Here is a 25,776-nt window from a genome sequence, read left to right as displayed (position 1 = left end):
TCCAAAAGGATGGCCATCCCTCTCTTTTTGGCCTTGTGGGACGCGCTAAAAACCTCCCATATTCCACCCCCCGCATCTTGGGTTCTTTCCCTCGTGCCCAGTGAGTCTCCTGTAGGAAAAGAAGGTCAAGGCTAGCCCTCCTGAATTCTCTACAGACCAGGGACCTCTTTGTGTGGGTGTTCAGGCCTCGTACATTAAGAGTGCCCACTCCCAGGGCCGGTAGACTTTCAGCCATTTTCTAGAAATGCTTCTCTCCCTGTCGACGTACCCTCACCACCCATTTCTGCGTGCTCCCGTGGTTGTAACTGGTGCCCACCCCACTGGGTGGGCCTGAAACTATTCCCCAACTGCCCCCAATCCCCATCCCAAACTGAACAACCCCAATTTTCCTATGCACCCCCTTCCCGGCGTCCAGCCAATTAGTTCCGCCATCACTGGCTTTTGACCGAACCACCAGCCCGCCCACCGCGGCCAGGCAGATCACGTTAGAAGCTCTTCATTTTGAGCCCCCCAGGGCCATGTCCCAATTATACATCCCGTATACTTGCTGTTTGATGGGACGTTGGTAGTGGTGAAACCTCCGAGTCCACACCAAGCTGTCCACGTCTTTACGGGGTGCCCCCGTCCTTAGTCCTCGGAGTCATTCTGTTCTCCGTCTTTTGCTGGTGATAGTGTATTCATTTTCCGGAATTTCCGCGCCGGTTCGCTTTCTCCTGTCTCCCGACGGGCCCCTGGGTCTGCCCTTCTCCGGCCCCGATGGGCCCCTCCCGGGGTTCGTGTCTGCTACATAGTCTTGCAAAGCTCCCCGTATATCCTCTTCCGTGATCAGGGTTGATCTTTGACCCATGTATTCAAAAGTCAGGGAGAAGGGGTAGCCCCATCTGTAGCGCACACCTTTTTCCTTGAGCAGCTGTGTGAGCGGGCTGCACATTCTCCGCTTGGCCAACGTGTAGGCGGAAAGGTCCTGGTATATGGAGATCTGAGCGTTGTTGTAGGTGATTTCTCGGGCCTTTCTGGCCTCCTCCAGCACTTTCGTCTTTTCCGAGTAGTAATGAAACCGGACCAAGATCGATCGGAGCCCCCCCGCTGGGCCCCCCGCACTGTGCACCCTGTCGAATGTGAGTTTCGTTGTCCTCTCTTCAGCAAACAGGAGAGTAATGATATCTCGCACTGTCCTGATGACGTCCCTCTCCGTTTCCCCTTCCATTTCGGGCACTCCAAAAATTCTGAGGTTTGTCCTCCTCTCTCGGTTTTCAAAATCGTCCATCTGCTGGGCCCTCTCCTCGTCCCTCTTTTCCAGGGCCGCCAGCCACATGTTTATATGCATGTCCTGGGACACTGATGCCGATTGGTTAGTCTCGACCTGAAGCAGTCTATCCTCAACCTTGTCGACACTTTGGTCCATCTTTTCAAATTTCTGAGCTATATCAGAGCGCATGTCCCTGATTTCCTGTAAAATCAAGGCAAAGCCCCTTTCCATGGCCGACGAGGAGGGGGCCGCGTCTTCCGATTGAGCCATGGTTCTTTTTAGGCTCCCACCGTTGTTGCCCCTCTCAATCTCCTGGAAGCGGTATGCCTGCAGGGATTCCCGCCAGCTCATCTGATGCTTCCCCGTGAACAGCAGATTGGATCTCTGTGATCCTGTCGGGGGAGGGGAGGAACCCCCCCGGTTTAGTCTGTAGTTGCCTTCCCGGGGTGCCCAGGGGGGCGCGTGCAAAAAGGGAGCTAAGGCCAAGATTCCTCTGGCTGGAATGGAGTGACCCCTGTTGCCACAGGGGGGGCAGCTATATGTTGCGGAGGGCGGGCACATGCCCCACCATCGTGCGGCGGGGGCCCTCACACCCCTTCCAAATCCGTTGCGGCAGGCCGGGCCCAGGGGGGCGGTGGAAGCAGCTGAGTTCGTGGGGCCAATCCCGTGGACCTCTTTCAATGTGTAAGGGGGGGGGGAGAAGCCGCGACTCTTGACCCCTTCCTATGGGAGCCTCTCCTCACCCTGATCCCCCAGTGGAGCCCCCAAATCCGCGGCGTTCTTTGTGTGGGGGGGGGGCTGGTGCGCCCAACCGGACCCTCCCGGCCTGCGACTGAAATGTGGAGGACCCCCTCACCTCTGGGGGCCTCTCGCGTGCCTGCTGTGCCTGATCCTCCACTCTCCGGTTCTTCCGAGGGCCGTGGCAGCCCGCTCTGCAGATCTCCGATGGGGGCGGGGAGCCTCCTCTCCCGGTCCCGCTCCACACGAGCGGCTCGATTCGGGATGTCTCGCCACCCGCTGCGTGGGGGATCCCGGCGCGCTGCTTCCCAGTCCGGGAGGCGGGGAGAGGGGTGAAGGGAGCCCGCCCCAGCTCCGCAGCGGGCTCCCCAGTCTCTCCAGGCCCGGCCCTCGACCTAGCCGCTCCCTCTTGCCGGAGATGGGGTGAAATGCGGGGGGGAGGACGGCGAAGCAGGCGGTGTGTCCGCGGAGGCGCTGGAAGGCCTCGCCTCTCCCCTGGCTCCGCGGCCGCCCAGGCCGCGCCTCTCCGTGCCTTTCCCCACACACTGGTCCCGATCTCAGGGTCCCCAGGGCCGTCTGACTCCGCTCTTTCGTTCCGGGGGGGTCAGCCAGCTGAATCTCTCCGTTGGGCCGCTGGAGGGGTTTCGGGGGGGGGGGCTCAATCCCCTCTAGACGCCGGGCCTCGGCGGGAACGATACGATCAGGCAGCCATTGCCTGTGCGCCCCCTGGTGGCCTCCTTCATTCCTAATTTGTTGGAACATGTTGCACTATTTATGGTGAACTGCATCGTGTCAGTTCTACTGCTGGGCATACACTGAGAAATATTAGAGTAATACCTAGACCAAATGGTCAGTTTCAGCATTTACATATCGAATGTCGATATACTGCAGACATGTAATGGATATAGGGATCTATTAGTGGTGGTTTGTCCCTTCTCTAGGTGGATCGAGGCAGGTCAGTGTACACACCCTGATGCCACTTGCACAGCAAAGTATTTAGTGTGCAAGGTGTTCCCAAGGTTGGGGGGGGGGGTTGTGTGTTGCTAAGATCTGATAATGTGCAGCAATTTGTCAATGAGCTATTTGAGCAAATGGGGCTTCTATTAAACATAAAACACGTTTTATGTTTTCTGCTCATCACCCACAAGCGAACGGGATATGTGAGACTCAACAGCCTCATCAAGGAAAGGATCGCCAAGATCAAATTGACTTTGAAAAAGGGAATGGCTGTATTACCTACCCCTAGTCTTATATGCCCTTTGGAATCGGCCATGATCAGACCACCAGCTCACCCCCCACAAGCTAGTTACAGGGTCTTGAATGAGAATGCCCCTTACACCTCTGTCTAGGAGTTGAAATGATACCCAGAGCATAGCTAAAACTTTAGGTGATGAGATGCATGATTATTTGACATGTATGACATCTAGTGTTTCATTTAAGATCAAGTCAACCGCCATGGTGGTCGGTCTAAGAACACAGAAAATAATTTCAGCAACCAATCCAAGCAAACTATTACCATCACCTAAGTTATATGTTCAGGACCTAGTGCTCATTTAAAATTTTACCTGGAAGTGGCATGAGCCACGTTTTCATGGCCCTTTTTATTATCGAAGATAGTGTCCCCTTGTGCTGCCAAGGTCCATTTTTCACCTCTGTGATGTGAAGATTTATAAAGGAGACCCCTTCCCTCCCAACGTTGTGGATCCAGAAGCAAGACGAGGAGAATTTCAGTGTGTGCAGACCCGATCGATGACCAAGAAGGACGATGAAACGAGTGATTAATATATACATATTTGGACTGGAATTCAATGAGACACTCCTTATGGATATTCTAGTAGAGAGTGAAGACTTGTGGAGAATTCCAGGAATTTTGAAATTAACTTTTATTAGTACATTTTGAAGCAGAAAATAACGCATCATAATTCTGCCTAAACGTTGGTTCTTGATCAGAAATTGGAAACAAGATCAGTATCCAGATTCATTTTGTGCAGAATATTTGTCCTAAGTGATCAAGCATATGGTACAAACCGATAGTGACGTTAATCGGCTTGTGCTTGCTGTCTTTGTGTTTATAGTTGTCGTACCCTGCTCTTGTTAGAAGAAATGTTAATATTCACACTTTTTTTCAGGATCCTAAAAACAGTCCAGTTATAAGGCTCCTTATTGGCTTAATTGCAACACTCTTACAGTTTCAAATATTAACAAACTTGATTGTATTAAAAATGAATAATGAAGTGGCATGGTGATGGAGAATGAACAAATTCAACAAGTAGTAGGATGGACGCTTGCATGATTGTTCCTGTTGTCTTTCTGTCCCTCAACTTTCAGAGTCTCATCTTAGTACTTCCACTGGAGAAGTATGTATCTATTTGAATTTGTAAAGCGCCCACTGCCCTGAGGTATCGTGGAGCTGTTATGAAGGCTTACTTGGTTACATAAGTGCATTTGAAAGCATACAAACGTGTTGCTTTAAAAAGGTTACAAAAGTGCATGACATAGATAGCATGGTTATGTGGGCAAGCTATATGGTGCAAACACATCTTGCGTTGAGGTATCCATAAAGTTTGCGGGGTCAGATGCGTGATCGAAAGCGTGGTGCCAACCATGTCTTATATGGCGGCAGATACAAGCAGCTGTGTGGGCATAGATGGTGATCATATACAAGGTGTCGGCCACATGTTACATGGCAGCAGCGACTCATATATGCAAAGCCGTAATCAAGGGTAGGTGTGTGGTGCCAGGCATAATAGTACAGAGGAGGCATGCAAAGCATGGGTGCCAGGTAGAAATCAACATAAGGTAGCATGGGGCCGGCCGCTTTATGTGGGGAGGCAAGTGCATACTATAGATAGGTTAAGATCGAGGGGCAATAGCGAGCTGCAGGTCTCGGTTATTATGGGCAGCTACACACACCCCAGGAGTACATAGGTTCTCCAGCATGGGGTCTGGCATGGATTCACATGCTCATGAATATTCCCCGTCGTCAGGCTGGGAATCCTCGGTAAAGAAAAAACCAGTATCAGTTTCGTTTCTGATCTGTCTTTCGTAGTAATAACCAATCACTGGTCTCTGCGTCATACTGACCACAGCCAATGACTGCCCTCTACCTAAGCACCGCCTCTGGCAGCCATCTTCAGATTTTTACCGCACGTTCATGTGTTGGGATCCTCGTGCTATTGCTCTCGAGTGTTAGTGCTATTTTTCGCGCTTTTTCACAAAAAACTTCAATTCTTTCGGTCAAAAGAGCCTCAAGCTCCACCGATCCTACATCCGATCAACGGGGACCCGTGTCGGATTCGTCTGTGCCCCTCAAGGGTGAAGATTTCGTCGAGCTACACTTCGGAGGACTCCAGAAGCTTCTCAGGCCCGGTCTCGGAGATGGCCCAGGAGAAGGGAAGCTCGACGCCCGGAAAGCTGTTCAGGGTCTGCCCTGGATGCCAGCTGCAGAACGTCTTTAAGGAAGACGAACACTCTTTCTGCCTTTACTGCCTTCATGAGGACAAAACGCACGTGGAGAAGGACTGTGCGTTTTGCGGCAACATGTCGGAACGGACCATGAAGGACCGTCATCAACGTCTCGCCAACTGGCTGGAGGGTAAGAGCCCGTCTGGCGAGAAGAAGAAGAAATCCGAGCGGTCTTCTAAGACCTTTGAGGGCGCCCCGGCGACGGGGGCCCAACATAAGGCCAAGCACCGCGAGTCCGCTGGCACCGGGAGCGCCGAACGGTCGGGCTCTACGGGCGCCAGGCAGGGCGCACCCTCCCCGGCACCATCAACCACGAGCCAACGCTCTGGGTCGGGTAAGAGGAAGGCCGAGCACCCGGCGAAGCTCCTGGAGAGGCCCCGGTCGAGCTCTAAGGCAGAGGAGGAGCGTGGCAGTGCCCCCTCCCTCAAGGATAAGGCAGTGAGCGCACCTAAGGTGGTGAAGGCCTTGATCCATCCGACCAAGCCCTCTATCGAAACGGTCGCGGCGGCCCTGGCTCAGCCTGTGGAGGCTGCGCCAGTGGTGGCGACCTCAGGGCCCAGAATCTCCCTGCCTCCTCGGAGGGAGTCTTCTTTTGTGCCCATCGATAGGACCCCCGTGAAACCCTCCGTGGGGAAGAGGAAGGGGGGGCAGGGCGTCGTCGTAGATTCGGCCTCAACCTCAGAAGAGGAGCTGATCGAGGTCTTAAGCCACGGCCTAGGCGTGGAACAAGGCCAGCCCGTCGGAATGGACCCCGACGCAGGTGACGACGACGACATCGTCGAGGATACCGACGGGCCCCCTGCTCGCCCGTCGGATTCCCCTCTGCCAGCGCCGCAAGACAACTCGGCGGCCATTTTGTTGGCCATACAGTCCTTCTGCTCCGAGATAAGGACGAGGCTACCGTTACCGACGGAGGAACCTCTCCCGTCGGGGGATCCAGAACCGGGACCTTCTGGTGTTCCCCCTACCAAGAAAAGAAGGATCCATCCACCACCTCCTTTTCAACCGTCGCGCCCCGTCCAGCCCTCCTCCCCGTCCACCCGAGGGGATGATACGGGGACTGACACGGCAGCGACGGGTACGGACGACGAGGCATACGACGAGGATATTCCGTCGTCGCCTCCCACCAGGGCTTCTCCGCCCGACGAGATCGGATCTTTCCACTCCATGATCTCCAGGGCTTCCGAGCTTTTCCAACTCTGCCCTGAGGAGAAGAAAAAGGAAGGCTTCCTTTATCAGCGGCGCGAGGCCAAGAGGAAGACGGTCCTCGCAGTGCCTCTGTTGGACGACATTTGGGATGAGGGCCTTTCCCTCCTCAACCCTTCCACGACGCCAGCTAGAAGAGACCGGTACGAGAAGAAGTACCGGGTCCCTGACACGGCCCCCCTATGCCTCCGGGCGCAGCCTACCCCGGATTCCGTCGTCTCCGCGGCGGCCAGGAAGAAAGCGGGGGGGGGTGCGGCCTCCACATCGACTTCCCCGCCGGACGGCGAGGGAAAGAAATTGGATGCTATGGGACGTAGAGTCATCTCGTCGGCGGCGACGACGATTAAAGCGGCCAACGCCTTGGCTATCGTGGCCCGCTACGACAGGGAGCTCTGGTACAAGATGGCTCCCCTGCTGGATTTTCTGCCGGACGACAAGAGGGCGGAGGCCCTGGAGATCCTGCAGGAAGGTGAGGTGGCCTCGGACCACGCCATCACCGTGGCGACGGACATCGCCGACACTGGGTTCCGCCAGCTGGGCAACGGCGTTTGCCTTCGACGTCGTGGATGGCTCAAAGCTACGGACTTCCGGCAGGACGTCCAGACCAGAGTCCTGGACATGCCCTTCGACGGGAACAACCTGTTTGGCAAGACAGTGGATGATTCCCTTCAGGCCATCAAGGCGGATACTGAGACGGCCCGGGCCCTTGGAGTCCTGCAGCAACGACGGACGCCCTTTCGGAGCGGCGGAGGCAAGGGCGCCTCCAGAGGTTCCGGCGGCGGTTTCGCTTCCTACCGTCAAGCGGCCCGCTCGTCGTCGCAAGAGGCCTACAGAGGACGAGGCAAGTCTAGCGGACCCCGCCGTCGTCGCCAAGGAGGTCAAGGCGGCAAGGCCGCGTCCAAGCAGGATTGAACCGGCCGTGGGGTCGGGCCCCCACCGGAGCACCCCGGTGGGAGGCCGGCTGGCGGGCTTCGTCAGCGTGTGGGAGTCCATCTCCACCGACCGTTGGGTGCTGGACGCCCTGGCCCGGGGCCACGCGCTCGAGTTTCAAAGAAGGTGCCCGCGCGTCCCCCCCGTGGCCAGGAAAGAACTTCACGTCCCTCAACTTCTCCTGGAGGTAAAGGCGATGCTCAGAAAGGGCGCCATCGAACTCGTCCCAAAGAGGCTTCGGGGCTCCGGAGTCTACTCGAGATACTTCCTCGTGAAGAAGACGGGAGGATGGCGCCCCATCCTAGACCTGCGACGTCTGAACAAGTTCATCAAGGCGCAGAAGTTCCGGATGGTCACCCTCCAGCACGTCCTGGGTCAGCTGGAGGAAGGAGACTTCCTATCGTCGTTGGATTTGGAGGATGCCTACTTCCACATTCCCATCCTAAAGGGGCACCGAAAATTCCTCAGATTCGTGGTCCAAGGGCGTCATTACCAGTTCAAAGCCCTTCCCTTCGGACTACGGTCGGCACCCAGGGTATTCACCAAGTGCCTCGCACCGGTGGCGGCGCAGCTGCGCCGCGAGGGGATTCACGTCTACCCCTACCTGGACGACTGGCTCATCCGCGCCAAGACGAGGGAGCTCGCCGTGGTCCACACGGCAAGGACCGTCCAACTCCTCACGGACCTGGGATTCTCCGTGAACTACGCCAAATCCCACCTGGTGCCCGCGCAAGTCGCACTGTTTCTGGGAGCGAGGCTCGACACAGTGTCCCTTCTGGCCTCCCCGTCGGAGGAGAGGACCAGGACCATCTTGGGCAAGGTGCAACGGATGTTGGTGGCCGACGCGGCCAAAGTGAGGTCCATCAAGTCCCTCCTCGGGATGATGTCTTCCTGCATCTACCTCATTCCCATGTGCAGGCTCCGGATGCGCCCGTTGCAAGAATTCCTGGATGCGCGCTGGATCCAGACGATGGGCAGCTTCGAGGAAAGGATCAAGCTCGACGAGAGTTTCCGACGAGCGATACGGTGGTGGGGCACCCGCGCGCACCTGACGGCGGGCATGGACTTCCAGACCCCAGCCCACCAGGAGACTGTGACCACGGATGCCTCCCTGGAAGGGTGGGGAGCGCACACCGAAAAGCTGCACGCAAGGGGACTCTGGCTCCCGACGGAGAAGTCCCTGCATATCAACGTCCTGGAGCTCCGTGCAGTGTTTTGGGCCCTCAGGTCCTTCCTTCCGTCCCTCAAGGGCAAGGTGGTGAGGATCTTCACCGACAACACCACCACCATGTTTTACATCAGGAAACAGGGCGGAACCAGGTCCCCAGCGCTGTCCAAGGAGGCGCAGGACCTGTGGCATTGGGCCGTCGCCCAAGGGATTTTTCTGGTGCCGTTTCATCTGGCAGGGATAAAAAACACCATCGCCGACTCACTCAGCAGGGAGCTGCGCTCGTGCCACGAGTGGGAGCTACGGCAGGATCTGGTGGATCGCCTCTTCCGACGGTGGGGCACACCCCAGATCGACCTGTTCGCGACGGCGACGAACACCAAGTGCCGGAGGTTCGCCAGCAGGTTTCCCCAGACGAGGAGCATGGGCGATGCTTTCTCGTTCCCCTGGGAGGGCCTGTTCCTCTACGCGTTCCCTCCCTTGCCTCTGCTAATCCGGCTCGTCAACCAGCTCAAGAGGTCACGGTGCAGGATGATCCTCGTCGCACCTGCGTGGCCGAGGCAGATATGGTTCCCGGACCTTCTGGACTTGTCAGCGTCCCCGCCGATCAAGCTGCCGGCGGACGCGGATCTACTCTCCAGGGAAGGAGGCGCCATCCTCCACCACGACCCGAAGTCGCTGAACTTGCAGGCCTGGCTCCTGCAGCGCTAGAGTTTGGAGGATACGACATACCGGCCGATTGCAGAGAGGTTCTTGCAAAGGCCAGGGCGTCCTCGACTCTTAAATGCTACGGACACAAATGGAAGAGGTTCTCTGTCTGGTGCCACGCACAGAAGATTAACCCTCTACGGATTACGGCTCCCCAAGTACTGCCGTACCTACTGACGCTGGCCAAAGCTGGTCTGGCACACGCGTCCATCAAGATTCATCTTGCTGCGATCTCCCGATACACCAGAACCACGGGGCGGACGTCCTTGTGGTCTCATCGTCTGGTGAAAGAGTTCATGAAGGGACTGTTCAGATCGTTCCCGCCGGTGAAGGCCCCGGCCCCGGCGTGGGAGCTCAACGTGGTGCTGACCAAGCTCATGGGACCTCCGTTCGAGCCCCTGCACTCGGCCCCGTTGAAGTTTCTATCGTGGAAAACAGCTTTTCTCGTGGCCATCACCTCCGCACGACGAGTGGGAGAGATCCAGGCCCTTTCCTGCAAGGCCCCGTACTTGACTTTCCACGACACGAGGGTAGTGCTCAGGACGCACCCCTCCTTCATGCCCAAGGTACCGTCGGACTTCCATCTCAACGAACCCTTGGTGTTACCTGTGTTCTTCCCGTCGCCTTCGTCGCCGGCTGAGAGGACTTTGCACTCGCTGGATGTAGCTAGAGCGCTGAAGTTCTACGTGGACCGCACGAAGGGTTTTCGGAAGACGTCACAACTCTTTGTGAACTTTGGACCTGTCAATCAGGGGAAGGCTCTCTCGAAGGCTTCCATCTCCAGATGGCTCTCCGGCTGTATCATGTGTTGTCACCGGTTGGCAAACCGACCGCTGCCTGGCCGTCCGAGAGCCCATTCCACCAGAGCGATCGCAGCTACCACGGCGTTCCTATCTGGTGTGCCCCTGCTGGACATATGCAGGGCTGCTACGTGGAGGTCGACGCACACCTTCACGAAATTCTACTGCGTCGACCGGGATTCCAGGGAGGAGTCCAGGGTCGGCCAAGCAGTGCTGCGCAACCTGTTCGCCTGAGGTGAGCCTGGTGAGGAGGTAAGATGCTTAATGTTGAGTTGATGTGATGCTTAATGTTGAGCCTTTGCCACCTCCCGTGGTTGTGCATGTGTGTACTGCTATGTATTCTTTATTCATGAGCATGTGAATCCATGCCAGACCCCATGCTGGAGAAGGAACAAGTTACTTACCTGTAACTGTTGTTCTCCAGCATGGGTCTGGCATGGATTCACATGCGAACCCTCCCGCCTACCCCTCTGCGGCTCTTCACTTGGTCATACTGCCACTTCACGTGCTTCCAAATCTGAAGATGGCTGCCAGAGGCGGTGCTTAGGTAGAGGGCAGTCATTGGCTGTGGTCAGTATGACGCAGAGACCAGTGATTGGTTATTACTACGAAAGACAGATCAGAAACGAAACTGATACTGGTTTTTTCTTTACCGAGGATTCCCAGCCTGACGACGGGGAATATTCATGAGCATGTGAATCCATGCCAGACCCATGCTGGAGAACAACAGTTACAGGTAAGTAACTTGTTCCTTACTAGGGGGTGTGGGGGGGGGGGGGTTATATGTACAGGTTGTAGTGGTGGGTGGGGGTATGGTGCAAGCATGCATACTGAGGGGGGCGGGGGTGCTAGCCTACTGGGGAGAGCGGGTGGTGTGGGTGCATGCATACTGAGGGCAGCAAGGGGTTGGGGGTGCATGCATACTGAGGGCAGCAAGGGGGTGCGGGGTGCACGCATACTGAGGGCAGTGGGGGTGCGGGGTGCACGCATACTGAGGGCCACGGGGATGGGAGTGCACGCATACCGAGGGCCACGGGGATGGGAGTGCACACATGCTGAGGGCAGTGGGGGGGTGCATGCATACTGGGGGGAGCGGGGGGTGTGGGTGAGGGTGCACACATACTGAGGGCAGCAAGGGGGTGGGGGTGCATGCATACGGAGGGCAGTGGGGTGCGGGGTGCACGCATACTGAGGGCAGCAGGGGGGTGGGGGTGTGGGCATACTGGGGAGAGCAGGGGTTGGGGGTGCACACATACTGAGGGCGGTGGTGGAGGGGGTGTCAGGTGCACGCATAGAGGGCAGTGGGGGAGGGGGTGTGGTTGGTGCATGCATACTGAGGGCAGTGGGGGGGTGCAGGCATACAGCGAGGGTGGGGGGGTGCATGCATACTGAGGGCAGCGGAGGGGGTGCAGGCATACAGCGAGGGTGGGGGGTGCATGCATACTGAGGGCAGCGGAAGGGTGCACGCATACTGGGGAGAGTGGGGGGGGCATACCTTCATGCTGGTCCACAGCGTACCGTGGTGGACAGGGTTAGACAGGGCCTTAGGAGTGGGTCTTGTGAGGAGGGCCGACCAAGCCTGCCGGCAACCTCATTGGCCTAGATGAAGTGGGCCAGGATCAATCCCAGGCCCCAGCAAAAAGAGAAGGGCACACCGATGCTTTGACAGAGGAGGCCATCTTAGAAGGGCCTAGCCTCCTGTAGCACTGACGAAGCAGCAGCATGATAAAACGCAGAGCAGACCATGCGCCCGCAAAAATAAATACAAAATTGCGTGCTGCAGATTTTTAGAGTTACTAGAAACAATTTTGCAGCAGAGGGGTCAGTCTGCTAAGGTGCCATGAAGTGCATGTCCGTCCAGCCCAGGAGGGGCTTACCTGCTGTTGTAAATGCAGAATTGCAGTGCAGGAACGGGTGTTCGAGAGGAGGCATCCGTGTCTCCGCTCCGGTCGTCGCAGTAGAACATCTGGTGTAGAGGGGAACATTATCCCATACAAACAAGAGATCCAAATGTATTCCAAAAGATTGTGTTCAAAGGTTTAGCAGGCTTGTTAAACAGTGTTTGACGGCTTTGAAGGCAAATCTACCTCCTTTATTCCCTCCACAGTTGGAGCAGTGTCCACCAAGGTTTCTTTTGTGTCTGTAATGGGCTTCTCTTTAACAAGCTCTCTTTGGCATCTCGATAGGTGGTATCTGAATAGGCTTTGGCTTCACATCAGTCAAGTACAAGCCACAAGAAAGCGGCAGTAATGAAGGTGGAACGTTATTCCAGATGTAGGTCCAACCACTGCTTGATTTGTTCTCTCAACTGTTCTGTCAAACCCAAAGAACTCATCCCTCTGGCTCTAACAGCCTGCAACTCAAACACTCCAGGCATCCACTCCTTCTTTGAAAATCATCTCGTCATCTACTTTGATGGACCGAAGTTTCATCATGAGCTGGAAACGAAGCAGGTTGTTGGTGCCAATGGGTTGCAGCTCTAGTAGTTTGCACAGTGCCACCAGCTGGGATCTTTCAAGATGTTCCAATGCCAGCTCATTTTCGAACAGTTTAGAAAAGCGCACGTTATCTTGGGTAATTGGCTGCTCTCCATTGTGGTGGACCTGCTGTACATAAGAACTGTCCAGTCATGGCACCCCCCCAGTCTCTGATTTGTTCCTTCTGGCCATCTCGGAAATGGTTTCTTGGAGGAACTTTGCGAGCACCAGCTTTTCTCCCAGTTTCTTCATCTTTTCTTCCTTCTTTGATTCAGTTTCAAAGGTTGATGGCAGCATTTCAGGAAAGAGCTTCAAAAATACAGATAACAGGAACTCCATAAAGGGCACAATGATAAAGACAGTAAATGGTAACAATCTGAAGAGATTGTCACTGGTTCTCATCAGCCTTCGCGTCTCTCTCTCTCCTGCTGAGCACTTGCCCATGCAGTAGCCTCTAGACCACACTGCCAGCAACTTGGGTGTCATTCCAAAGAATGTCGAACCCATTGTAGTAGTATTTCAATTCAGCCACAATTTTCTGTAGTATTGACTTTTTGGCTGGGGCTGTTTCTTTGGTGCCACTTTGCTGGGTTTCAATGCCCTGACCAGCTTCCTTTTCAGTATTTGTATTAAGAGTCTTTGTCTGGTGGCAAACCTTGCTGCCAACAGGTCGAAGTGTGCAAGGCTCTGGCTTTTGCCCACGGATCGGGGAGTGGTCTGATCAGCATCAAGGTGGGCAGCAGCAGCCTGCTTTCTGTGACATTTACATACGTCCTGTTTACGTGAGAACTTTGAATGTGCACCAGCCCAACACCTGACACAAGGGCAGTAGCTCTTCTGCAGGAGAAATCGTGGTCCTCTTGACCTGGTTGCAGCAAGAAGCCAGTTGCAAGCAAAGGTAGCCATGCCTCCAGGATGCTCTCACCTAGCCCACGATACCTGTTGTTTGACCATTTTTCTGTGGTTCTCCTTACTGTGAAAACGACTTTTGACCTGCAGAGAAAGATGGTGAAGGGATAAATACTGATCTAGATAAAACTGCTCACCTGGGGAGTTTCATGTGGTACCAACACATGAGAAAAGTGGGGGACAAAGCATCTAAGGAGAGTAGCTACGTCTGATCTCTCATCCCCATGCCATGAATACAGTATGAACTTTCATTGCCTGGGGGAACTCTGTCTCCGGAACTTCTCATCCATCTGCAAGAGGGAAAAGACACTCCAGGTTAGCGTGGAAACATCAAGAGGCGCCGCATATCGCGCTTACTCGCCGCATTTCTTCTTCATAACCGGCATCCACACTGAAAACGTTGCGGCACCTAAAAGACACAGAAAAAGAACTCAGTTCAATACAAATACGAAAGGGTTGCATCGCGCTCTCACTCACCTTCTGCGCTACTCCTCTCAGCAGCACGTCGCCATCCCCGGACATCACCTAAGGAAGGAAAGGAACGAAGTTGGAGAACTGTTCAAAAGACTCATTATACTTACCTGTCAGACTCTTGCCTGTGAAGTAACTAGGCAGCAACGAGCCAGCATCAATCAACGCGCCCCTGCGCTGAAAGCAGGACGGCGAGCACACTTTCCAAGAAAACAAGGTGCGCTGTGGATCAAAGGGAAGGGTTGGACCCCGGGTAAGAAGGGGTTCAAGCACACAGACAATAGGGAGTTAAACTCTACCAATCCTGTGTTTCAGGCCCAGTCTCCAGTCGAGTAGACTCCAGTGAAGAGTTCGAGGTCGTAAGAGGTCAGAACAGGCTGAGCGACGTCCCCACGGATACCAGGTGAGCGTTACATGCCTGGGATCCAAGCAGTAGCAAACGCCTAGTGGCTACAGATCACCAGACGGGAGATTTCTGCAGACAATCTATGCTAGCCTAACGGGATTTAATGCTATTAAGGAAGAGCTGAGGGCCATATGACTGACCCTCCAGAACTGATATGTCCTTGATATGATCAAGGCAATGGAAGGAGGAGTTTGCGCCAAGATCAGGCCATCATGATTCACATTTATACCTTCTCATGATGAACAAAATGGGACCTTGACGGAGTCTATAACCTTGTTGACAGACCGGCATAACAAGATGGAAGATGAGAATGAGACAGATGACATTGAAGATGACAGGTGGTTTGCCTCCCTGTTCTTGTGGATTCTGCAGTGGTTGGCAAATAAATTCAAAACTCTTGGAGTAATTTTAGTGTTGCTGATCTTCGGAATCTGGTTAATCAGGATAGCGATTTCCCCAATGGAAGGAAATGGCAATAAAGGTGGTAGGAAGGAAGATTGTGATTGTCATAGCACCAAGGAGCTGACTGATGAAGCTGTCGGAAAATATATAGAGGCTAGCATTGTAGCATCAGAGGGACCGAAGTTCCTATATCCAAAGAATCGGAAGTACGTGGGACGATGGGTCTATTGTACCCGAATTACATGACCTTGACTGGAGATGAACATGTCAAATCAGCCGACACCCTGAGGTGGGTGATGAAGATATGAACTCCAAAGAATTACTTCAAAGAAAAATATCATAATGTGGAAACAATTGAGGAGGTGGTTGAGGACTCGGCCCGAGGGGGGAATGTAGAGGAGCAGCTGCATGCCTCTGCAGGAAATACCGCCCACTTACCCCTATATATTGGAAGCCTGAGATTGTGCCGTGTTTGACACCAGCAGTTGTGCCAATACTGCAGCGTATATTCGAAAGAAGGTACCCATTGAGACAACCCTATCAAATGTATCCCCGAAGGGATGATAATCTGAGGGAGGAACTCCCTGAAGGAATATGAAAGAGCAAAAAAAAAGTCTGACTCGGAGTATGAGCGAAGTCTGAGGATATTGGCCGACGAGAATGTATGGATCTAACAAACTAATGACGAAGCAAAGAGTCAATTGAACCTTTTAATTTGAAAAAGATTAACGTGCACAAAGTGCTGCAGAGAATCAACCATTCAATAATTGTACAGACGCTGAAATGCAAGGTAGACCTAACTCTTCATAGAAGCAGGCGTAGCCGCCATTTATACAAGAGCTGGACATCGGTATCATACACTTTAGTAAACCAGGACCCATGAATATGGGAATTATCGCAGCAAGAATAAGCTGAAATCGTGGAGCTGCATGGCAAGGTTGTCTGGCCTGAAGTCAAGATTGAAGCAGCCAAGGTCGGCTATATATTCTGGAAAGGAGTGAACGTGCAAAGGATGAATCCTCTCATTAAGGTGCAGAGAGGGAACACCAAGAGTGCCGAGTTTTCATTTAGAGCATCTGCAAAATGGCCCAAATCGTGGTCTGCTGTCACGTGAGCCAAGGATGAAAATAGTCTAACTTGAGTCCTAGAATGATAGTGAATGCCTGCATTCCCAGAAACAAGGCTACTTTGCAATGCCAAGCTCAAAGACAATCTTCATGGCAGAAGGCTTGGGTGATGAGAGTTGTTTTGGCCTGAGTACCACCCCACCCAATTAGCCTATCTCCTTGCACCTGGGTCTGGTCTTACATGCTGCTTAATTAACTGAAAGTTCCAGTGTGCCAAACAATTGTGGGCCGTATAACAAGGGCCTTATAGTTTGAAGGCCAATTAGAAAATGTGTACTTAATTTTTTGAAGGATACCTGTTTTAGAGGTAGGCATGTATTGCCCACCTAACAGTGGGCAGCCAATCGCAATCCTAGTTCCGATGTGTACTTAGATGTTCCTCTTAAGCCTATCCCTATGCCCAGTATGTTTTTTATTTGCCACGTAGAATTACGTCACCTCTGATGTATTTTTTGTATAAAGTCTGTTGTGTGAAAAAGTCGTTGAGAGAAACCGAGTGTACGTTCGTTGATCGTTGTAACTCCCTGTTTTAGATTACTGTTAATAAAACGGTACTTTGCCATCTTCCTGAGTTGGTTCGGTTTTTTGGACTGTTATTCTGTGAACCCATACATTGCATGCACGTTCCTAAAGGGGCCCTAAGCTCACTTCCCTATTGTATTCTCGCAGAGGCAGAAGAGACCCTAGTGGTCTAGGTGCCAACTGGTGGCAGGTTGAGATAGGGTTCAGTTGCAGGAAAAGTCTAAATAAGTATTCACTTTCAGAGTTAGTGTTCAGGGACTTCGTAGAAGGCTCCCTATGTGTTCCAGTGTTGGGTCTGGGCAAGTGGTATTGGCAAACTCCCAAACACATGAATCACCCACTCAGCCTCACAGGATGCGCACCAGTCTTAAGCTAAGTATTAAGGTAAGACTTGAGCTCTATCCTCTTGCCTTGTCTTTTCAACATCTACCTTCACCTCTTGCTCGCCTAATAACTGCCATCTCTCCTCATTTCCAGAATTACACAGATGACACAACTCTTCGTCAAGGTCTCCTCTTTCATACCTGATTGCCCGTCTGCTATTCAGTCCTGGTGTTCCTCCAGTCATCTGTCTTAATGTTAGTAAGACTGGGATTCCTCCGATCGGGTCACCTATTCTCCGTTTGCCTCCTTCACTCTGGCCGCCGCGTGTGGGCTGTCCGACTTCTTCCACTGAAGCTAGAAACCTTGGGGTCCTCTCTCTCTCTCTCTCTTTATCTTTCTTTTTGTCTTTCTCTTTTTGTCTTTCTCCTTTTGGCTTTTTCTCCTTTTGGCTTTTTCTCCTTTTGGCTTTTTCTCCTTTTGGCTTTTTCTCCTTTTGGCTTTTTCTCCTTTTGGCTTTTTCTCCTTTTGGCTTTTTCTCCTTTTGGCTTTTTCTCCTTTTGGCTTTTTCTCCTTTTGGCTTTTTCTCCTTTTGGCTTTTTCTCCTTTTGGCTTTTTCTCCTTTTGGCTTTTTCTCTTTTTCCCTTTTTCTCTTTTTCCCTTTTTCTCTTTTTCCCTTTTTCTCTTTCTTTCTTTCTTTCTCTTTATCTTTGTTTCTCTTTATCTTTGTTTCTCTCTCTCTGTCTGTCTCTCTCTGTCTGTGTGTCTCTCTCTCTCTGTCTCTCTCTGTGCCGCTCTCTCTGTCTCCTTGCTCCTCCCCCCCCAACCTGCCTCTTTCCACCCTCTTCAACCAATCCAGAATAGGGTTGCAAGACTTATCCATGGCCTGAAGCCCAGGGACCATAATTCTCCACTGGCTCCCGATTGCTGCAAGGATCAAATTCAAGACCCTTTGCATCATCCATAAGGCTGTTCGGGGTCTGGAACCACACTACCTGCAAATCTCACTAAATACTCTCCCTCCAGATCCCTTTGATCTTCCTGCTCCAACTCTCTGCTGGTCAAACGCGTCTCTAAGCAGAGAGCTGGAGGCAGATCTCTCTCCTCGACTGGCTTCCTCCTCTGGAATAGTCTCCCTCCCTCTCTCTTGAACCGGACCACTTCAAGGTCCATAAGCAACTCGAGACCTTTGTCCTCTTTCCTGCTCCCTCCCGTACTAACCATCCCCTCAGCCCTTGTAATTGGCGGCCTGATTCCTCAAGAGTCCATTAGGGTCCTGCCCATCAGCCCAATCACCACCAGCTTCTGTCCCTCCCACTCCCTGCACTGCCTTCTGGGCCCACACCTGCCGGCTGGGGGTCCATCTGTGTCCAGCACTTATCTGTGGGCTTAGACCTTCCGCTTTGCCTCGGATGTCTTTAGCAATTACACCCCCTCCCCATTATTTTTTTCTGCACTTGCATGTTCCAAATGTCACAAGGCCTAGTGGGAACGCTGTCTATTTGCTTCCTTATGTATTTATTGTAATTTCCCTTGTTTATTTGTTCCCCTGCTCCCTTAATTTTACATTTTGGTGCTTTGAAACACTGGCTTGAAATATGAGCACCTTTATAAGAAAAATAAATCGGTACTGCACTCAGACTAGAGGTGCCAGGTTATTGGCGGTTTGCAGCCCAGCAAGGTCGGCTCAAAATGCAGGTCTTCTTGAAACTAGTGGATCGTACCAGTGTCTGGCTTGGAGTCTTTGTTTTTAGGACACCCATGTCGATTGGAAGCTAGGGGTCTCCTCAGGCTTAGGTTACACAGCAGTCTCTCCAGTCACTGTATATCGTTGCAGGTGCCTTTTCTTCATTTTCCTCTTTGGTTTCAGCTCCAGTGGTCGACTTGTCAGCAGCTTCCAGGTTCGGAGTATTTATCGGGAAGTACATCACAACATCTGCAATCTCTCCGTGCAGTTCACAGAAAGGGGCAGTCTGGCTGTCGTGTTAGGACAGCCAACCCCCCATTGAGACTGAGTTCCTTTAGGGCAAGGTGAAAGACAAACCCTTGGCAGGGAATACAAAGGATTCCCGCAGATGACAATACTTCCACTGAGGTCATCCCGCCCTCCCCCTCGAATGGCAGGGGAAGACCTCAGAAACAAGCAAACGAGAAATGGTGAAAAAAGGAGCACCATCCGTTCAGAATGGTGGCCCTTCTGTGCATTATCGTGGCTGATTTAACAGCCTGCAAGTAATAAGACTAAAAAGTTACTAAAGTAAAACCACATCCACCAGCCTTTCGAATAAAATTGCAATTGTAAAACAAATGTTACCAGGTAAGTAAGAAAGATGATACATTGTATCCCCCAGCACTCCACATAAGGTGGGGTGTACTGGCTCACTTAATATAAAGGGGATGTGAATCTCACTTGACATCTTGGTAATAGTTCACACAAGAAAAGGAATTAAAAGGAAGCCCCCGCATTTAAAATGCTGTGTGCTACCATAGTACATTACTCAGTCCAGTTATAGGAAACTAGAACTCAAATCATACACTATGGACAGACATAAAAAGGTCTCCCATAAAAAGAGTAAGACTAGTTGAGAGGGGAAAAAGATTACCACTCCCCTAGGGACAAGGTAAAATAATGACCAAGTCAAAGCAACAAGTTCTGTGGTTGACCCAGGTCATCTATATGAAAATCTTACATAAAAACGATCAACTTTATGGAAGCCATGATCAGTGATTTGAGGTCTTGGCTATTATTCAGACTCCCTAAAGGGGCCCTTCCAGGTGTTAGTCTTTCAAAATGTTATGACATTGGACTCTCATTATGCCTCAATTTGTACTTAGCAGTTCCAATATGAAATATTTGTAACGTATACCACTCTTGTGGCTAGTATGTGTCGATGAGACAATCCTGCAGAAACACTTAAAAGGACTAGACATGGGATGTTCGGTGACTTTTTTTTGCTCTGTACAGCAAACCTTAGATCCCTAATTTTGATATCGACTGACTCTTTCGCAGCACAGTGCTTCCAGTGTGAACACTGCTGTACAGACAGAATTTCCAGCATTTTTTACAACAAATCAAAGACCGTCATTGGAGATGGATTGGCTTCTGTATACCGATGAAATGTATGTAAACAATACTTATAATCACTCAAATGTTCACTCCTTTATGCCAAACAAACGCTGGCCATTGAGGGCGATAATCCGACAAAATCATAACTATTTTGAAATTCTACTTTGATAAACTTTATTCATTTTATTTTAAAAAGGTGAATGGCATTACCTTGACCCTACCCTCAGAGTAAACCTTATTAAAACGTTATTGCCCTGATCCAGGTACTTAGTGCGCCTCTCAAATGTAAATGCAAATGTGGGAGCCTCTTGGCTGAGAATGAACACAGCCAAATATCCTGTTCTAGGTGATGGTTCTATGGCGTGGTTGATCTTCCTGATGGGAACCTGCTCCTTGAACATGTTTGGTTGTGTTTCTCAGTAAAAAGGCCGACTCGCTTTTTTTCCCCACTTTTTTTTTTTACAACAGTCATATTAAAGAAGTGCCCTGCCATTGGAAAACCTTCATTTGTTATTACGGTGTAGCTAGCAATGATGTCCACTTTACTTTCCAGATTATAGAATAAGTGCCAAAGGTTTCCCTATCCATGGTTATTCATTCAGCACTGCACACCATGTTAAAAAAAATATTGTTTTAATAGCTTGCAAATGATATGGTAAATACAATGCTATGCAGTTATTTTTCAAATGCATGCTTGTCCATAATAATCTGTCCACAATCTTGATTATTAAGTCCCTTCTATAATAGCTTTCACAATTTGAATAGCTATTAGAATATCGCACTGACAAAGAGAGAATTGTCATATCTTAGTCCAATAATATAGATATTAGTATGGACAGGAGTATGTCATAAAATGCACCACGTTTACACAAAACATGAATTGACAGTACGAATCGATTTTCGGTTCTGGCTTGTCTCTGAGCAGGAATAGATTGATATTCAAATGGGGATGTCACCTCTGGTGAGTTAACCTGCTCAGAGACCCGAAGTGTGAACCATCCTGTAGGATCAGGTATTTGGCATTGTCGTAGAGGGGACACTCTTATTTTTGGCAAAAGTTGATTTTCGGCCTCTATAGTTCGTCTCCATCCACCCTCCCCAGAATTGAGAGAAAATGTTACACTCCTATATGGGACAATGAAGGGGAAGACCCTCTACGTATGCCTTGACTGTGTAACCTATTTGATCCATATTCTTTTCAGAGTGTCTGAGTCCGACGAGCATGATGGATGGCTAGTATCCTGCGTTGAATAATAAATTGCATGTAATGGTCTCATCTAACTTTCCATTCCATTACGAATTGTTGCAAGATTGTGCTTTTACCCAATTCCACAAACATCACAGAAATGGATATCAAATCTGTGAAGTGTACATAAACAGTCTGTTTTGAGGAGACGTTGGGCATTTTATAGAAAGCACCTTTTACTGCGTTTCCTCTTTTCCCTTTCTTTGTCTTCACTAATGCCCTGGTTATGTCATTTTTTTTTTATATTGATAGTGATATTTTATTTATATCGCGCTCGTACACAAGTGTTTCAGAGCGCGACAAGGCAGGGAAACGGGGGAACAAAAACAACGGTCTTACTAGCCCCAGTGACATTGGGAACGCACAAGTGCATGGTAGAGGGGAGTGGAAAGTGCAGAGCAGAGGGAAAACAGATGAAAAAATAGTGAAGGCAACAAACGGTGGTAGTGCAGCCAGCAAGTGGTAAGTGCTGGGTTAAGGCAGCAGACAGGGTATGTCTGATAAGTGCAGGAATAAAAGGGGGGGTGGGCTGCATTGGTACAGATACAGGCCCCAGTGCAAGGGGTGGCCCGGAGGCAATGCGGGTGGGTGAGCAGGTACCTCGGCCCGGAAGACATAGGATGGGTCAGGTGCACGGTGCCAAGAGAATAGATCAACAGGGATGGGGGGTGAAGGCAGAAGCACAGAGGGAGGGCCTTGGGCTGCTTCCGGAGGTGGTTCTCCTCGTTTCAGAGTGGCAGGGAGGCTGTTCCAGAGGCAGGCCCCAGCCAAAGACCGATCTACCCCCAGCTCGTTTCTTTGAAAAACGACTGACCCTGAGGGAGTTGGAGGTAGAGGAGTGAAGCTCTAGGGTGGAGGTATTTGCGGAGAGAAAGCTGAAGATATTTTGGACCCAGGGTGCCTTGTGGACAATGCAGAGGGTTTTGAATGTAATCCCTCCGTCCACAGGGAGCCAATGGAGAGATCTTGGGGCTGGAGAGAGATGATCCCAGGGCTTAAGGCCAAGGACAAGACTTGCAGTCCTGTTCTAAATTAGTTGCAGAGGGTGGAGGCAGGTAGATTTAGAAAGAGGCAGTTGCAGTAGTCCAACCTAGAGAGAACCAGAGCTTGGGAGACAGTGAGCTTCTGGAGGAAGGAGAGGAATGGCAGAGTACCTCCTGAAGCAGTGCAGTAGGATTAGCCTCGCAGGTGGGGGTAGGTGGAGGGCCATGGGAGGCCGGCCAGAGAGAGGGGAAAGGAGGGTGAAGGTGTGCTGATGAGGATCTCCTTCTTGCTGGCATTCAGGCATATAGTTGGCGGCACACCAGTCTTGGATGGCAGTACCCCTTCTTTCTCTTGTTCATCGGTCTGCTATCAAATAAGTTGGGATAACAGTTGCAACAATTGATTGGTACAAAAAATAAAATGATGAAGTAGCATTGCAAGCTTCCTGAGACTACATAATGCTTTGTGTTGGCGGTCCTTGTTAACCGCTGCTAAAAATAGATTTGCTAAAGTATATCTTTTTTTCTTTTGAGGAGAAAATGCTACAGACGGTCTCCTCTTGTGAAACTGCTTCCTGCTTAGAATTACAAAATACTCTGGACGTGTTTAATTTGTAGTGGACATTAGCAAAATGCATTTTCTTTCCCGTTACAGCATATGGCAACGTTCTAGAACTTCGCATTAACAGTGGCGGGAAACTCCCTAACTTTGGCTTTGTGGTTTTTGATGATTCCGAACCAGTTCAGAAAATCCTTGGCAGCCGGGTAAGTTTGACATCTGACAATGCTCACAATATTGCTCATCTTGCTTTCTCATTTTACTTTGCGAATAGTAGTTGCTACAATCTGTTGAAGAGCCTCCTCTTGGGCAGTCAACTTTTGCTGTACGCAGGAAGACCACACTGTGCTTAAGCCAAGTATACGATGCCGTAGCCTTTTAAGTTGCGCAGCATTCTACCACAAGCTAATTCACTAATGTTTAGTGTTCACTGTTAGAATGTCTTCAGTTTGTCATTTATGGAAATGACAATTGCAGATAAATGGCTGCCTTTAACTGAAGAGTGCACTTGTCCCATGCGAGTTTGTGCTCTAAGAGTACAGAGATAACTGTCACTCACTCTTAATAGATGGTGGGTGTACTTGTAGTTCAGTTGTTTTGCAGAGGCTTCTTGACACGATATTTGTGATTTAGTGCCGGTTGTTTCTTGGTTGATGCAGCTGCTAGTTTTCCTTTGTACATAAGATATCATGTCTTTTTAAAGCTTGAATTCTAATTCTGCAACACATTTTTATCTTCTATAGCCAATCATGTTTAGGGGGGAGGTGCGACTGAATGTGGAAGAAAAGAAAACCCGAGCTGCCAGAGAAGGAGACAGGCGAGATAATCGGCCCCGTGGCATTGGACCTCGTGGCGGGCTAGGAGGAGGGATTAGAGGACCACCACGCGGTGGAATGCCACCAAAGCCTGGATTTGGGACTGGAAGAGGAATTGTTGGTCCGCGTCAGTGACCCCACAACCACGTTGACTCGCAGTGGCACAGAACTCCATTCCTCTGCAGCCTGTTGTTCCCATATTGGGCTCCATGGAATGGTTGCGCAACCTGATGGACTCCTCCTACCTTTGATACTGTTCATCTGCCCCATGTCTCATTGGGTTTTTTCCTTCTAGTTTTGTCCCAGATTTCAGCTTTTGTGGAACAATACTTTAGGAGAAGTGGATAATTTTAAACCGAGACCTCCTGTGTTCACTGAAAATATGTACTGGATTTATTTCTAAGTGGTTCTGTTTTTCTTTTTAAAGGATATTCGTTTAAAAAAACTGAAATTTGGGTGAATTTCAGTGAACTGAATAAGCTTCCTCTTCACTTGCACATGACCGGCCTTTAGAAAGACCAAGCACTTGAGACGCATCCAGAGACTCTAAAGTATCATCCCTCTTCCTACCATTGCCACATCTCAAAAGCTGTGAGCCGCGCTGACATAGCTATTTAAGTCACTTTCCCTTTGTGGCGCAGCCTAAAGGAAATTTGGGAAAAACAAGTATTCATCAGATTTTTTTTATGTATCTTAATGCGATCACTGAGAGAAATAAACTACTGTTTTTACCACTCATATTTTTGGGGGATTGTGATATAGGAATGTAGGTACTTGGCTTGTTAATGTGTGCATTTAATTTATTTCTTTAGGGGGTTTTGGTTTCAATGTTTAGTTCTGTTTGGCAAAAGCCCCCTTCTCAATAGAAAATTGCTGTGCCTTCTATTTATCTCTTTCCAGTCTTGGTGAATTGTTAAAATAATAAAACTAAGAATGAGGACTGGCTCCCTGTAGACATAAGGGCTCAGGCACTCGCTGTGCTTTTGGCAACCTTTGTAGTTACTTAGTGAGAACCCTACTGCGTTTTAAGTACATAATGGTTCTTACCAAGCAATTGGTTGAGTTCAGTGTGTGGAAATTTTAATACGTTTGATGGTGGTGCTTAAAATAATTCTGATTTTATGAAAAATGTCATCTTGGTTGATATTCTCGCCAATCACATTTCCTTGAAATACACTTTCGATTATATTCTGGATCCCGCGAAGACTGATGTTTTTATAAGGCCCTTTTCTCCAAAAAAAAATCAATAGGAGTAACAGCCTTCTTTAACATGCCCCAAATAGGGAGCCTGTGCTACGGATATTTAGGGATACACCTTTCAACAATGCTCAGCACCAAATAAGCAATCTAGATTGCTTTGAGATTGCTTTGTCTGAACATGTCGGGGTAAGACCTTTGACATTTCACATGCCCCCACCGCCCCCTTCCTTGGTGAAAAGTGTTTCCTTATCTCTGCATTCAGTTGCTGGATCTAGGAACATTCCCAGCTGTCACAGGCATTTCTGCTTCTCAGTTTTTCTCATCAACCCTGCCACATCGATTTAAAGGATGGATGTTAGTGTTACAGGTGGATGTTATAAAACGTGACTGCTGCCGGCTGTACCACATGTTCCTTGGTATTACTAAGCAGGCACATGGGCCTTTGGAACTCAGTGGAGAGGATGGCTGAATTCCTTCCCGTCAATGAACCGATAATCTGCTGAAAATAGAGCGTGCCCGGATCCACCCAGGTTATACACTTGAGGCAAAAGATTTAGAGTAGTCTTCAACTGGTAACTATTGCCATGGCCTAAATGAGATTGTCATGGTGGTCACAGTAGCAGGCCTTAAAGTGGTCTCAGCACAAGGTTACTGGCATTGGATTCCTGGGTGCCTTTTTTCAGGTCAGATGGGTTTTGAGGATGAAGAATGAGAGCTTGACATCCGTTGGTCTTGATCAAAAGGATTTCACACCCTTTTACAAATTGAGGTTCTCATCAGGGAAGGCATCCATTGTGCCACCACCAGAGGCAGCAACTTCACAGGCAACCATTTCAAATCCAGCAAATATCTCCTTACCAAATATACTTAGCTAAAAGAAGCAGTTCCAATCCCCTGCAGGCAAATCCACTGCTGCCCAAAGCAGATCCTTCTGGGGGACATTTCCCCCACTGGTGTGTGAGTGGTAGGCTTTAAACACGTTTACCAACATGGCAAAGTCACCAAAG

At 50.4% G+C, this 25,776-nt stretch overlaps 1 protein-coding gene and 1 pseudogene across 1 annotated transcript in view; one reads left to right on the top strand and one right to left on the bottom strand.

Moving 5' to 3' along the window:
- G3BP1 (G3BP stress granule assembly factor 1) overlaps positions 1 to 24,307 on the top strand; it is a 731,395-nt gene extending 707,088 nt beyond the window's left edge. Inside the window, exons 11-12 of the mRNA XM_069653996.1 lie at positions 22,851 to 22,960; positions 23,498 to 24,307. Coding sequence (XP_069510097.1) covers positions 22,851 to 22,960; positions 23,498 to 23,704 — 317 coding nt within the window. The 3' untranslated portion in view covers positions 23,705 to 24,307. The remainder of the gene's footprint in view (positions 1 to 22,850; positions 22,961 to 23,497) is intronic.
- LOC138582422 (LETM1 domain-containing protein LETM2, mitochondrial-like) lies at positions 12,316 to 13,127 on the bottom strand (annotated as a pseudogene).
- Positions 24,308 to 25,776: the final 1,469 nt, after the last annotated feature.

This window comes from Ambystoma mexicanum, chromosome 3q (genome assembly GCF_040938575.1).
Source record: "Ambystoma mexicanum isolate Mex_15411 chromosome 3q, UKY_AmexF1_1, whole genome shotgun sequence".
NCBI lineage: Eukaryota > Metazoa > Chordata > Amphibia > Caudata > Ambystomatidae > Ambystoma > Ambystoma mexicanum.
The sequence above is the reverse complement of the archived record's forward strand: the minus strand, read 5'-3'. Positions and strand labels throughout refer to the sequence as shown.